The sequence below is a fragment of the Arachis duranensis genome, chromosome 4 (genome assembly GCF_000817695.3).
Source record: "Arachis duranensis cultivar V14167 chromosome 4, aradu.V14167.gnm2.J7QH, whole genome shotgun sequence".
Taxonomy (NCBI): Eukaryota; Viridiplantae; Streptophyta; class Magnoliopsida; order Fabales; family Fabaceae; genus Arachis; species Arachis duranensis.
Window position 1 is genome coordinate 91,959,575 of NC_029775.3, and position 14,309 is coordinate 91,973,883.

A 14,309-nucleotide genomic window follows, 5' to 3' on the forward strand; every position below is an offset into this window, starting at 1 on the left:
CTGTAATCCCTGAAATCACTTAATGCACATATCAAGGCATCTAATGGTGATAAGAGAGGATTAATATTAGCAAATATAAGGCCAAAGAAGCATATTTTCAATCATAGCACAAAATCAGGAAGGAGAATGTAAAGCCATGCATTTTGTATGAACAAGTTTATGAAAGATTGCTAAAATTCACTCAATTGAGCACAAGATAAACCATGAAATAGTGGTTTATCAATCACGCAGCAGAAGGTTTATGTTATATACGTTACATGAGGCCGTGATAATAAACGTGTAAAGAGATTAGGGAGGCGCGTCGAATTTACTTAAATAACTTGGATGAAAAAATTACATGGATGTTGAGCTTTTCTGGTTAGTAAAGTAATAAAATAATACTTTAATCACATTTAAATTTGTAACATTTATTATTTGTGAGTTATACTATTTTAATCCAAAGATAATTAATGATATATTTTTTTCTCTAAAATGATAATAAAATTTTAGAGGAGCCGGATCCTAAAATTCAATATAAGTGTCTAATGTAATTAATGAAGAATAATTAAAAATTTAAATATACTTCACTCACATGATGATTATGGAATCTTGGCAGAAAAGTGTCTTTTTTGCTTTTTTTTTTTAGTTATTTACAATTTAACTTACCAACCAACCATGTTGATAAAAGTGCCAAAGTGACTTCACTCCTACTCGTGCGGTATCCACCACCAGTCTCACCAACCCTCGAACTCGTGGTTGGTAAGCACGTGTTAATGCCACGTGACTATATATTTGAAATGTGTCATTCCCGTTTTATCTCTTAGAATTGTAGCAAATAAAGAAATTAATTTTGACTATGCGAAATATTTGATATTATTACTTAATTATGACTTTTTCAAAAAACTATTATAAAAAAAAAATCATCATATATGTATATTAAAATAAATTATGAATATATAATATATTTTAAAATATAAAATAAATATTAAAAATAAATTAAATTAATAATTAATTTTAATGGCTGAATTTAATATATAAATAACATGAACATAGAAAAATTTTTAAATATTTAGATGAATTGCTTCATCTTAAATTAATGAATTCACTTACAAGCCAACCTAAAATATTGTGGTATGAATACATTATACTTATACATACATAGAAGCTATACGATGGCAAAGAGCAAACCAACCCACCACGTTCAGAGTTGTCAAAAGACCATCCTACTGTAGTACTGTTGACTCCTACGGGGATGAATAGTCAAAAAGCCTTCACTGGTGTAAAAAATACAAACTCATAAGCGCGCCCTCCCTCTCTCTTATTTGTTATTTCCCTCGGAAATAGTTTAGTACGAAAATTATTATCGGAATCCTATTTGTTTATATTAAAAATTTGATTATTAATAAAATTACGCAGAAATTACACGAGTTTCGCGGGTGCTTATTTTTGTAAAATACTTTCACTCTAATATCTTTATTTTTTTTTTTTTTTAGCTGATCCCTTCCAGTTAGATTCTGCTACAACAGGTCAGATTCGGAATTTCATCTTCTCCATTTTCTTCCCCCATTTTTTTTTCAATGCTTCCTTCACTTATGTGTGAATTTAACTCTTCTCGTTCTGTTTCCCCCCATTTTCTCCAAAACTGAAGATCGAAAATTAAGAGGGGATAAAGGACAGACTTATCGTTGCAATTGGCGTAAGTTTTCAATACAAGTTTTGAGGGGAAGCTACTATGGATGCGAAAGCTGCGCAAACGTTGCAACTTTCAGCTATGCTTCAACCAGAGACGATGCGGTCAAAACCCAGTGGCGCCTCTTCTCTGAGAATATCACGTGAACCGCACAAAAAGTTTCTCCGGGTTTCGGTTTCGGTTAAGTTGCAGCCTGTAAGAACTTCCATGATTCGGCGTAGGGTAACACCTTTGGAGGTTACTCGTTCATACGAAAATATCGCAGGTTTGTTGAGGGAAAAACAATGATTGTTGGTTTTGAAACGTGCGAGTTTGTATTTGTTATTATTTTTTTAATATCCTGGTTTGAAAAAAAATAAAAATAAAAGGGCTTGGAACATGTAACGCGCTTGCTATTCTAGCTTTGCATTTATATTTTCCAATTACTTTTATTGTTATTGAAAGGAGTGCTGATTTTGTGCTATCCGTCTTTTTTTTAAAAATGAATGATTTACTAGTTACAATAAGAAGATACAGCGTACAGTGAACCTTACTTGTAAATTGCCAATGAATTTGGATTAAAGATTTGTTCTGGTTGTGCAGAAAATTGCAAATCTAATCCCCAACGTGCCTTCCCTGTAATTAATTCTTTGTTTTGCCTGAATTATATTCCTGTAAACATTGATCAAATAAGGAAGGATTTGAAGTTTAATTTGCCTGGCATGAAATTGATTTGAAGAACTTGTGCTCAGATATTTGTGACTAAAATGTAGTTGGATATCTATGTTAAAAAACATGGCGTGATCAATATGAAAGGATAATAGACATTTCAGCTGGACCGTTCATAATAATTTCTATCAAGGTGAACTGAATATAACTGCAATGCCCAACTATTGTCTTTGTATTTATCATTCTGCAGCTTCAAATAAATTTATTCTATTGAATAGTTGGAATAATCCACTTCCGCGTCTTTTGAGGAAAAATTATGGTCTTTGAGAAGATGTAGTATGTAATTTTCCCTGGATTGCATATAAGATTGTAATTGACTAAATTTAAATGCTCGTGTAGCTTCGACATTGGAATCTGGAACCTGTCATGCTCCTCTTGATGAAGAATTGATTTTGAAGGTAATGATATGAAGTTCTTTGTTATTTTTAACTAGTCTATATCCATTTCGTTAGTGATGTTATGCCCTCCATCATAAGCAAGAATCAAGAAATAGTAAACTTTGCTTAGTTGCTTTTTGCCTTAGCTTGCTATACATGCCATTATCTTACTTGAATTAATAAATTGCAGAGTAGATCACAAGAGATCGATCCATATTTAAATGGACGCTGTATATATCTTGTTGGTTAGTTTCATGGCTAAAGTCATCATCCAATAATATAATTTCCAAGTATGATTATTGCGGCTTTCAAAATACCTTTAATTTGACATGCAGGAATGATGGGCTCTGGGAAGACAACTGTGGGGAAGATTATGGCAAAAGTGCTTGGCTATTCTTTCTGTGATAGGTTAGTATGGGAATTTATCATTTTTTTTCTCTCTCCTTCTAAGGAAGAACTTGAGTCGTTGATAGGACACTGAGACTTGTGTTTAGGTTTTGATGAATTGGGAGTATGAATAGAGGGAAAAGGGCAGACAGAAGGACTATATTAATTGATTAACTGATTTGAGTTTTTGGAGAGTAGGCCTCTCGAATATTCTCATTATCTTGTAATTCTTGAATAAATTACTTCTTTATTATCTCTGGATCAGTTATATCAGTCTTAAAGCAAGTAAATGATCATAATAGTGCATCATTTGGATAGCCCGAATAGGCTACAAGAATATACAAAGAATGGCATGTTGTTTGTAGCTATCTACAATTTCTGTGTGCAAAAACCAAGATGAACTTCAACTGGTGTTTATATTTAATTGATAACAGAGAAATCTAGTTAGATACAACAAATGTATTATATGACTGTAATCTGTAGATGGAAAGGGGCCATTCTAGTTATCCTGAGGATTATGGTCTACTGAGCTGGGCATAAAGAATTTCTGATTGAGATTATTATATAATACTGCGCATTTGTTGCACATACTGTATATTTCACAAGCACTTTAGACATTGTGTTGATTTTCTGCATTTGTTGCACTCGTGGGTGCTTTAGTGATGCATTGGTGGAGGAGGAGGTTGGGAATTCTGTAGCTGATATATTCAATCACTATGGAGAAGCTTTCTTTCGCGACAAAGAGGTCAGTTGAAGAGGACTATTCTTCTAGCTTATGTATCTTCTTTGTTAAGTTGTTTTGAACTTTTATGTGTTTTTTTTTCCCAATCTCATCCAGCTCCTCATTGTCGTCTATATGTTGACATAAACTGTCCCAAGAAGCTGTTGAATCAATATGTTTTGAAGTACCAACCAATGACAGTACTAACGAGAGTATAGAATTCAATAATCAATTATGAAAACAAAAAAAAATGGCATAAACAACTGCTTAGCCCATTCCCTGCTGTAGGGTAAGAGTCTGATATCTGGCTCTTGAAAGTGATGTTAATAGAAGTAGATACATTTGGTTATGAAATGTGCTAACAAGCAACATCATTTCCAATAACTTTTTTGTGTTCTACTATCAATGGATCTGATTGATGGTTTTGTTATCACATTCACCATTCATTTTCCCTTGCTTATTTTTACTGTTTCAGACTGAGGTATTGCATAAACTGTCCCTGATGCGTAGAATTGTTATTTCTACTGGTGGAGGTGTTGTTATTAGGCCCATCAATTGGTATAATTATAATTATTAATGTGTGAACAAGAAAATTGAAGTTTGGTCTTCAATTTTTTATGATTAACGTCCCATTCTTGCTTTCCTGTATATATGGATTGCCAGGAAACATATGCACAAGGGTGTCAGTGTTTGGTTGGATGTGCCGCTGGAAGCCTTGGCACAGAGAATTGCTGCTATAGGAACTAATTCTCGCCCCCTCCTACATTATGAAGCAGGAGATGCATACACCCGGGTAATCTTTTTTTTCCCTCCTGCATACAATTTTAGTCACCCAGTCCTAGCAACTTCAACTCTTTAGCAATTTGCATCAAAGTTTACCTTTTTTCCCCTCCTGGTAAGTATTCTGACCTTTTGATGTTCTTCTGCAGGCTCTCCTGAAGTTGTCTGCTCTTTTTGAAGAAAGAGGTGATTCATATGCCAATGCCAATGCCAGGGTCTCATTAGAAAGTAGGCATAGATATTTTTTGGTTTTGAAATAAAAATTGTGGATTTTTCTTTCAGAAACTTTGGGTATAAAACAGAACTTTATGTATTTCTTTTCCCCCGTGACTTATTGAACTTGAATTGTTAGGACCTGGAGATTCCTAAGATACTTGCCAAGCGTCACTTTTAAAAAAGAAAAAAAAGTAGAGAAAGATCTTTAGTGAACTTAATTATTATTTCTACCTTCTTCTTGATGCTTTGCTGATATATATGGTTTCTGACCTTGTTATTTATCGTGCAGAGATAGCAGCAAAACTGGGTCACAGAGATGTGTCCAAACTGTCACCAACTGCTATTGCAATTGAGGTCTTCATACTCAATGCCCTCCCTACTAGTGTCATTTCAGGATGTTTTTTAAAAATCTATTGGTTCGTTTTTATGGGTCAAATGAAATGTTCCTAGGTGCTGAGTTGAATAAAAATGACATCAGTGCCAATCTAGATAACACGTCTCTATCTTGCAGGCATTGGAACAAATTGAAGTCTTTTTGAAGGAAGAAGACAACAGTTACGCAGAACACTGATAAAAACACAAACACAAGCATTGTTGACGTGTTTATATTTTTTTCTTGAGTTGTGATATGCAATCCAGGCCATGATAAATTGATAATATCGTGCCATGTCAATATGTTTCGGGTTCAAAAAAAGTGATGAGGCCTGGCATATGTTATATATACTTGTAGTCGAGTTTGGTTGATCTGGTTATGTATTTTACTTACTCCAAGAGGATTTTTATGTTGTGAAGTGGCCCGGTTTATTTATTCTTAGATAAAAATTGTTTGTTCAACAACCTAAGCGGAAGAAAAGATCTCATGTAAATTTATAGGAAAAAAATCTATAAAAAAGGAATAAATAGAAAAATGTTTGGCAATCGGATGGATGTTGCTCCCAAAATAACTATGGTCTCGCAGGAAAACTGAAAAAGAAAAGAAAATTGGTTGTAGAACAAGTTAACAACTCCCTTTATTTGCTCATGATCTCATTGTTGCTCGTTTACAACTACTATTTTTCTACAAACATTGTATTAGGGCATGTAATTCTAATTTGAACAATGATTTACAAAAATGCTTTTATATTAGAAATGAAAGTCATTGATCCAGTGAGAGTTCTAAATTCGTACTCTTATAAAATAGATTTCAACTCTTTGTTCATCTCTTTATCTTTTGAGCCCGTCCTCATTGGCTTATGGCTTATGACCATTGAATTGACTGAAGTATTTACTGAAATTCTAATCTATTTTTTAAATAATTCTTTTATTTTTAAATAATTAAAATTATATATTATTTTTTAAAATATATAAAAAAAATATTTAAAAATTAAAAGAATAAGTTAGGATTTTTAATTATTCTTTATTAATTACATCAGACTCTTATATTGAATTTTAAGTACCCTGCATTAATTTCTAAATATTTTGAATGGAGTATTAAATCAACATTTCAATGTATAAAATGAGTAATTACATAAATTAGTCCCAAAAAATTTTAGAAATCGGATATTTTAGTCTCTAAGAAAAATTAATACACAAATCAATCCCAAGGTTTTACTTCGATAGACAAATCAGTCCCAGTTCATTTTCCGGCAGAGTAATTATCCATATCAGTCCACAAAAATTTTCAAAACGGACATTTTAGTCCAAAAAAAAAACTAATGTACAAATCAATCCCCGACGTTTTTCTCTATTAGACATAATAGTCTTCTGTCCAAAAATAAAATAAAATAATTATTATTATTAATTTAATTACACAATAATATTGTACTATATTTTTTATATTTTTTAGACAAAAATAATAATAAATTTATGTTACGAACAGAGGTGAAATGGGATGAAAAATTATCTACTCAAGCATGTTATAGGTGGGAAAAGAAAAGTATATAGTCTAGTCTAATATCAATTAAGACCGAAGAAAAGAAGGGTGTCAATCAAATGGTCTTGAGAGATCACCTGCAAGCCAAGAGCATAGCAAATAAGGGAAGGGGTTCATAAGGAAGATAAGCCAGAGAGGAGAAGAATTAACAGAGAGAGGTACTTGAATATATTATTATTATTTTTATACAAAAAATAGTACAATATTATTGTGCAAATAATAATAATTATTATTTTATTTTATTTTATTTTTGGAAGGAGGACTATTATGTCTAATAGAGAAAAACGTTGGGGATTGATTTGTACATTAGTTTTTTTGGAGACAAAAATGTCCGTTTTTAAAATTTTTGGGACTGATCTGGGTAATTATTTTGCCAAAAAATGAACTGGGGACTGATTTGTCTGCTGGAGTAAAACCTTGGGATTGATCTGTGTATTAATTTTTCTTGGGGACTAAAATGTCCGATTTTAAAATCCTATTTCTATCCCAAAAAATTTTAAATAGGTTAAATGTGATCTTACTGTTAAATTTGACAATAAAGTTAACCGAATGAGTGACGTAGATGTTAATAAGTTACTAGTTAAGTCATATTTTCTTCCACATTTTAGAAAAATATAAGCAAAACTTTTTTTAACACTTCTCCTCAATTTCTTTGTATACAAAATTGAAAATTCTAACAATTAATAGTCAATGCTTCAAAATTAAAGAAAAAACTTTTATATTAGTAATTGTTAGTAGATTAATTTTACTTACATACTGAAATTGAATGCTATTGACTCTTCAATATGCGAATTGTTTGTGTCAAATTTAATTGTGAGATAACATTGAATTCACTTAAAACTTTTTTAGAATTAAAATAGGACATTTAAAAATTTGTTAAACTGAAATAAAATGTTTGAAACATTAAGAACTAAATTAAAATTCAGTCCAAATATTAAGGCTAAAATAATATTTTATTCTAAAATAAAATTATCGGCGCCCACATTTTAAATAATTAAAATGAATAAACGATTAAACCAATGTTTTAAAATTTAAATCTTGTTCTCTCTCATGCTGCTACAATATAGTAGATTTGTCCCCTTATCCAAAAAGAAAGCTACGAGAAACGAGAACTCCAAAACATTCACTATCATGTAATTTTCGGACTTCAAAAAGTAGAAATTGATTCATTCAAAATTCAACGATCAAATTCTTTTAAAGTAAAAAATATAAAAATAAAAAATAAATGTTTAATTACTACAAAATTAAAATAATAAACTTAAAAAATAATTAAATTTTATTTATTTTATTTTATTATTTTATCATTTCAAAAGATTAATTTACGAAGTAAGTAATTATAATTGATTCTATGAATGATGAGTAGTGAATGTTTAAAATCATCTGATCCAATAAATATTTTAAAAATAAAATAAAATCAAATAAAATGGTTAGTTCTAATTAAATGTATTTTTTGTTAATTATTTTATTTTTAAAAATTGACTAATTTAATTTTTTTTCTATTCAACAACTTTTAATTTAACAAAAAATTAAGTTTGATAAACGATATATTTTTTATTATTTAATTAAAATACTTAGTTTGAAACAAAATATCCCAATTAACCTTATTCAAGGTTTTGCAAGTTTTTCAGTTCAAGACAAAGATTCTAAAACGGAAGGAATAAGCTAACTCCATAGGAACAAGATATACTTCATCAAATATATAAGTTGTTGCTGTAGTAAGAGCCAATAAAAAAAAGATGTCGAACTACCAATTTAAATTTCTAGTAATAACGGAATTTTTTTTCATGACTAAAGGTGACAATAGAGGAAAAGAAGCTATCAAGAAGACAAAGATAAAATAACTAGTTAGAAAAGTCTCAACATCTAAACATCTCATAGGAGTTAAAAGGAGAGTTATGGAGACTGCTGCAAATTCTGCTTCCAAAAAATAGTGTCAGAGGAGTCGGATGAGGTTGAAAAGGGAGAGGGTGTCACCCAACAATTGACACCCAAAGGATTATGAAAATTCTCTCGTGTAATTGTCAGAATTTGGAAAAATCCATGACAATTCACAGCATTAAAGGAATTCATAAATCCTATTCCCCTGAGGTATTATTCTTAAGTGAAACTAAGAATAATGCCTCAATGGTTGAAGGAACTCTAAGGAAGATTGGTTTCAATTCAGTTTTCACGGTGGATCCAATAGGTTTGTCAAGAGGATTGACAGTTGCTTGAAAGGCAGGAGTAAATGTTTATATTGTCAACCACAATTCTTTTCTAATACACTTTGTACTAGAGGAGCAATAATCTAACTTAAAATGGGAGGTTATAAGGGTGTATTTACATAGGGAGAAAAAAAAAAGAGATGAACAATATTATAAAGTGTTGTAGCTGTTGGAGAATGGAGGAGAGAAAATAACTGTGATTGGAGATTTTAATGCATTTAAGGCACATCATGAGAAAGAAGACGAAAGACCAAAACCTGCAGCTACGATTTAAAATTTTAATGACTTAATCAACAAAGGAGAGATGGTGGATTTGGGTTATGAGGAAGACAAATTTATTTGGTCAAACCGTCAATTTGGAGACAATTTTGTGAAGGAACAACTTAATAAAGCATTGGTAACAGCGACTTAGCGTTCAATATTTTTAGATGCCTTTGTCTTACACCTAGACGAGAATGGTTTAGATCATAAGTCGCTACTTTTGTACTCAAACAGAGAAGAACGAAGGTTTAAAAGAAGATTTAGGTCTCAATAGAGGTGGTGTAAAAATGAAGAGGTGAAGAACCTGGTTAAAGAAGTTTGGGCTAAGGACATTTTGGGCTCTCCAATGTTTAGATTAGTAGGCAAGCTCAAGAAGTGTCGGCACAAGTTAGTTGAATGGAAGAAAAATTCTCCTTTAAACTCAAAAACTAGAATTTTCAATCTTAAAGAGAAAATTACAATAGAAGTGGCTAAAGGAGAGCAGGGGGATGGAATAGCTATTCGGGTATGGGAGGCTGAACTGGAGGATGCTATGGAGGAGGAAGAACGCTATTAGAGAGAGATATCTCGAGTGCAATGACTTCGATGGGGTGATCAGAATACAAAATTCTTCCACTCTAAGTTCAAAACTCGGAGTAAAAAAAATAGAATTCACATGCTATATGATGAAGAAAACAAGACAGCTACGGAGCCAAACCACATTGCAAAGATAGCAAAAAACTATTTTAAAGATCTGTTTACTTCTTCTCACCCCAGAGACCCGGAAGAGGCACTTCAAGATCTACCTACTAAAGTGTCTGCTACTACGAATAAAGTCCTTACAAGACCGGTTACTGATAGAAAGATCAAGACTACAGTTTTTTCTGTTAATCCATTCTTAGCCCCTAGGGATGACGAATTTATGGCCAAATTCTTCCAATTTTTTTGGAAATTAATTTAAGCTGATGTGAACCGAGTAGTGAAAAGTTTTTTCTCAAGAGGTAAGATTCTAAAAGCTTTCAATCATACCCATATCTGTTTTATCCCTAACATCCCACATGCTACATCTATGAAAGAAATCAGGCCGATAAGTCTTAACAGTGTATTTACATGATCATTCAAAAATTTTAGTGATACACTATAATATGTTATGAACAGAGTCATCAATGACAATTAGACTGCTTTTATTAAAGGGCGATCGATTAGTAATAATGTCTTGATAGCACATGAATCTATGCACTTTTTAAAGAATAAGACTTATGGAGAGTTTGGCTTAGCGTTGAAACTTGATATGAGTAAAGCATATGATAGGATGGAATGGAGTTTTATTTGGGATATCATGAAATGACTCAGATTCTGTGATAAATGGATGAACTAGATTAAGCAGTTCGTGACAACAGTTTCTTATCCTGTTACTGTGGATGCACAATCTCATGGTTTCTTTAAACCATGTAGAGGGTTGCGTCAAGACGACCATTTATCCCCTACCTTTTCTTATTTTGTACGGAGAGAATCTCCCACCTGATCCACAGAGGAGAACAGAGATAGGTTATTTCTAGATTGAGGATTAATCATCGATGTTCAAAAGTCAATAATCTTTTTTTTTTGTAATTGGCTCAATACTTTTTACTAGAGCTACGGAAGAAGAGTGCAACCACCTAATTGAGATGCTACAAGCCTATGAGGAGATTAGTGGACAAATGGTCAACCTAGATAAATCCTCAATTTTTTTCAGTAAAAACACCCCTATCCAAGTGCGTGATCAGCTAGCTAGTATGTTGTGGGTTTCCCACATAGGTAATCAAAATAAATACTCGGGATTGCTGATAGTTATGCAAAGATTTAAAAGGTATACTGGAAAAGGGGACTTCTTTCTTCAAGTGGTAGGGAGGTGTTAATCAAGGCAGTGGCAGCAGCAGTTCCTATTTATACTTTCAGTTGTTTCAAACTCCCGGAGACATTGATTCAAGATATCCAGTGAGCAATGATGCAATTTTGGTGGGGCTAGAAAAATACAGAGAAAAAGATGCAGTGGATTAGCTGAAAAATTTCATGCAGACCGAGACCTTAAGGGAGTTTAAACTTCAAAGATTTGAAGGCATTCTATGCTAGCTAAATAAGGGTGGAGAATTTTGACTAAGTCTCATTCCCTAATACATAAAATCTATAAAAGCAAATATTATAGATTTTCTAACTTTTTGAGAGTTGAAGTTGGAAATAATCCATCTTGAGGATGGAGGAGTGTGTTGGAGGAAAGAAAGGTGTTGGAGAAAGGTTTGCTTTAGAAAATTGGTAGAGACATTTCAGTGAGTATTAAAGAGGATTCATAGGTTGCTGAGTTTACTGCTATAACCCCTATTCCTAACGCCAATATAGGACACACACTTCAGAGTTAATTCAGCCAGATAGAAAATAGAATCAGACATTGATAACCAGCATATTCAGTACAAAAGTAGCAACAGCCATACTCAAAATAGTCACATAAGAAGGAGAAGACACATTGACCTGGATGAAGATGAAAAACAGGAGTTACTCGGTGGCTTCAAGGTACAAGATTACTTTCCAATTCTTTTACCCTCCCATCGAATTTCTACCTGAACAATTTCAATAAAGCTCACTATGGTCCTCCATTTGGAAGCTATTGTCCACCGAAAATTAAAAGCTTTTTGTGGAAGGTGATGCACGAAGACTTACCAGTTAAGAAGAAATTAAATTCAAGAATTGCTGTAGTGAACCTGGACTATCCAAGATGCGGATTGGAAGAAGAGTCTGTTTTCCATTGCCTCTGGTCATGCCCCGATGCCATTGAAGCTTGGAGCGATAACCAACTGCCTATTCCACTCCAAGCTGAAAATCTTTTGTGATAGTGGATACAATTGACCGAATCCCTTCAGAAGAGTGGAAATTTTTGGCAATTGAAAGCCTTGGTAGCTCACACAACATAGGAAAATTGGAGAGCAAGAAATGGAGTGATCTTCATTGGCTCCCGAAAAAGTTCCCTTTTAATAGCAGAAGCTACACAAAGAGCTATTGAAAACACATAAACTCATTTCTCTTTTACTTTAATAGTTATTGCATATTGTTTTAGTAAAAATTTTTTGTTTTTCCTCTTTTGATTATAGTCTAATGTGGATTATTTATTCCATTTAATAAAAGTATCTACCTCTTGATAAAAAAAAATAAAATTTTTCCGCTGCATTTGAGAATTCAGAATTTTGATGGAATACAATGCAACGACTTATAAATAAAAATAAATAAACAAATAAATAAATAAAGCAAGTGAAATGGAGAAAGTAGGTTTAGGTCACATCATAAATTTGAAAGGAAACCTTTAAATAACTCAATTCTCTCTTCTTTTAATGGGACAAATGACTGTGATTTGTGGTCAATTAGTTGAAATTTTTGGCAACGTTTTACGTATGCCATGTACTTTTCTGAAAGTTTAAGAGTACCCTTATAATGAGGCATTCAGATTTAATATAAAATATATAAGTGGTTCAGATAGAATGAAATATAAGTCATATGAACATGCAGCTAAAGAGGTACATAAAAGGCATGCAACCCTACTATTGTAACACCCCATATATATAGAAAGAGTAGTATAATCTAGAAGCCTAATGAAGGATTAAGCTCAAATTACAGAATTACAAAAGCGTGAGACGTTCACATAAAACTAAAGCGCAAGACACAAGATATGGATGCAAGAGAGTAAAACATATATAGATATAATATTATAATAGATCATAGGGAACTAGCCGCAGCTTGCTGAGTTTAAGCCGACTAGTTACAAATAGATAAATACAGAGTTTTGGAATTAAAACAGCTTATACAACCTATCTCTCACGTAAGCCTCTAAGGCCATAAAAATAAAATACAAAGAGATGTGAGAGTAACTATAATAAGGTAAATTAGAAATAAACCAAGGAAGAACCATACTCCGCTCTGTCACCATATCCGCAATCTCATCGAAGTAGATTACGACCTGCATCTGAAAAACAACAACAAAGTATGGAATGAGAATCGAAGGTTCTCAGTATGGTAACAGTGCCCAATGATGTAAGATGTAAGGCTCCGGAACACCGAAGGCAATCTTAGAACTTCACATCACATGCTGATATTCAAGTTTAGGACAAAAAATAAATAAATATATAAAGAACTTAAACCATAAACCAGGGTTATCTAAACCTAGGAAAATTCTAACTAATACTGTTCACACCGCTGTATCCCACAGCCGTCACCAACCTAACCTCCATGCGATCCCATCGCCACCGCCTACCTAACCTCCTTAGCACCAGACAATCACAATATAAATGCAAGCAAGTAAAACACAAGTAGAAGCATATAGAGCAAGTAGTTCAAGTAAACAAGTTGGCATGTTATTCATTTAGGCATACAATTACAAGTCGGCAAAGCATACAAACAGATAGAAAATGCACATGATGAATGTCTATCCTATTGGCTCGTGATATCACTTGTCGGTCCATAAATGCCAACCCAACACATTCTTTCAGATGTCGCTTTTCTGTCGCACCCACGAATATAGTGTCGGGCACACTCTATTGACCCACGAATATAGTGCCTGGCACACTCTTGCAGCCGAAAAGATTATCGATCATAATTCAATCTCAGGGACATAATACCCTGCACACTATCATACTCAACCCAAGGATATAGTGCCTGTCACACTCTCATTATTCAACAAGATCATCATTCCTCTTTGAGTCTTCAACTCATCATAACCATCATCAAATCATCACTTCCATTCTAAGCTCATTAGTTCATCAATTTCCTAATTCATTATCAACAATCACCATATGCACCACTCTTCCTTCCCTCTCAACTAACTCATCCACAATACACCAGAAACCTAAACCTCTGTTTGCTAACTTTTCAAAAGAAAACCCAACTTAAACCCCTAAGACCATTCCCATATTTCAATGCTCTAAAAATAAGCCCAAGAGTCTTAAAATGGTGTTATAGAAGCTTACAACCTTGTCGGGAAGGTGAAATAGTTGAAAACAAAATTTAAAATTATGAAACAGGGCGTGTGCGTCCGCATAGGGGTGTGTGTGCGCACACCCAGGAAGATTTTGAA

General features: G+C 32.9%; 1 protein-coding gene across 3 annotated transcripts; it reads left to right on the top strand.

Annotated features, from left to right (window-relative positions):
* The first annotated feature begins 1,241 nt into the window (after window positions 1-1,241).
* LOC107484897 (shikimate kinase, chloroplastic) lies at window positions 1,242-5,568 on the top strand. Of its 3 annotated transcripts, XM_052260031.1 has the most exons (12): window positions 1,242-1,322; window positions 1,473-1,505; window positions 1,628-1,934; window positions 2,717-2,775; window positions 2,945-2,999; window positions 3,090-3,162; window positions 3,802-3,886; window positions 4,338-4,420; window positions 4,526-4,655; window positions 4,792-4,870; window positions 5,148-5,212; window positions 5,370-5,568. In XM_052260031.1, exons 3-12 carry the CDS (start codon window positions 1,712-1,714, stop codon window positions 5,427-5,429), a joined length of 912 nt encoding a protein of 303 aa, XP_052115991.1. In that variant the 5' UTR covers window positions 1,242-1,322; window positions 1,473-1,505; window positions 1,628-1,711; the 3' UTR covers window positions 5,430-5,568. The 3 variants fall into 3 exon arrangements, with proteins under 3 accessions (XP_052115991.1, XP_015960935.1, XP_015960937.1); XM_016105449.3 differs by lacking the exon at window positions 1,242-1,322 and having other exon boundaries at window positions 1,394-1,505; XM_016105451.3 differs by lacking the exons at window positions 1,242-1,322; window positions 1,473-1,505 and having other exon boundaries at window positions 1,528-1,934; window positions 4,792-4,828.
* The last annotated feature ends 8,741 nt before the right edge of the window (window positions 5,569-14,309 follow it).

Excerpts from the sequence above, each read along its gene's own strand:
- LOC107484897 (XM_052260031.1), top strand. The coding sequence starts at position 1,712 with ATGGATGCGAAAGCTGCGCAAACGTTGCAACTTTCAGCTATGCTTCAA. Across the intron at positions 1,935-2,716 it reads TTCATACGAAAATATCGCAG|CTTCGACATTGGAATCTGGA; the intron begins GTTTGTTGAGGG and ends ATGCTCGTGTAG. Across the intron at positions 4,421-4,525 it reads GTTATTAGGCCCATCAATTG|GAAACATATGCACAAGGGTG; the intron begins GTATAATTATAA and ends ATGGATTGCCAG.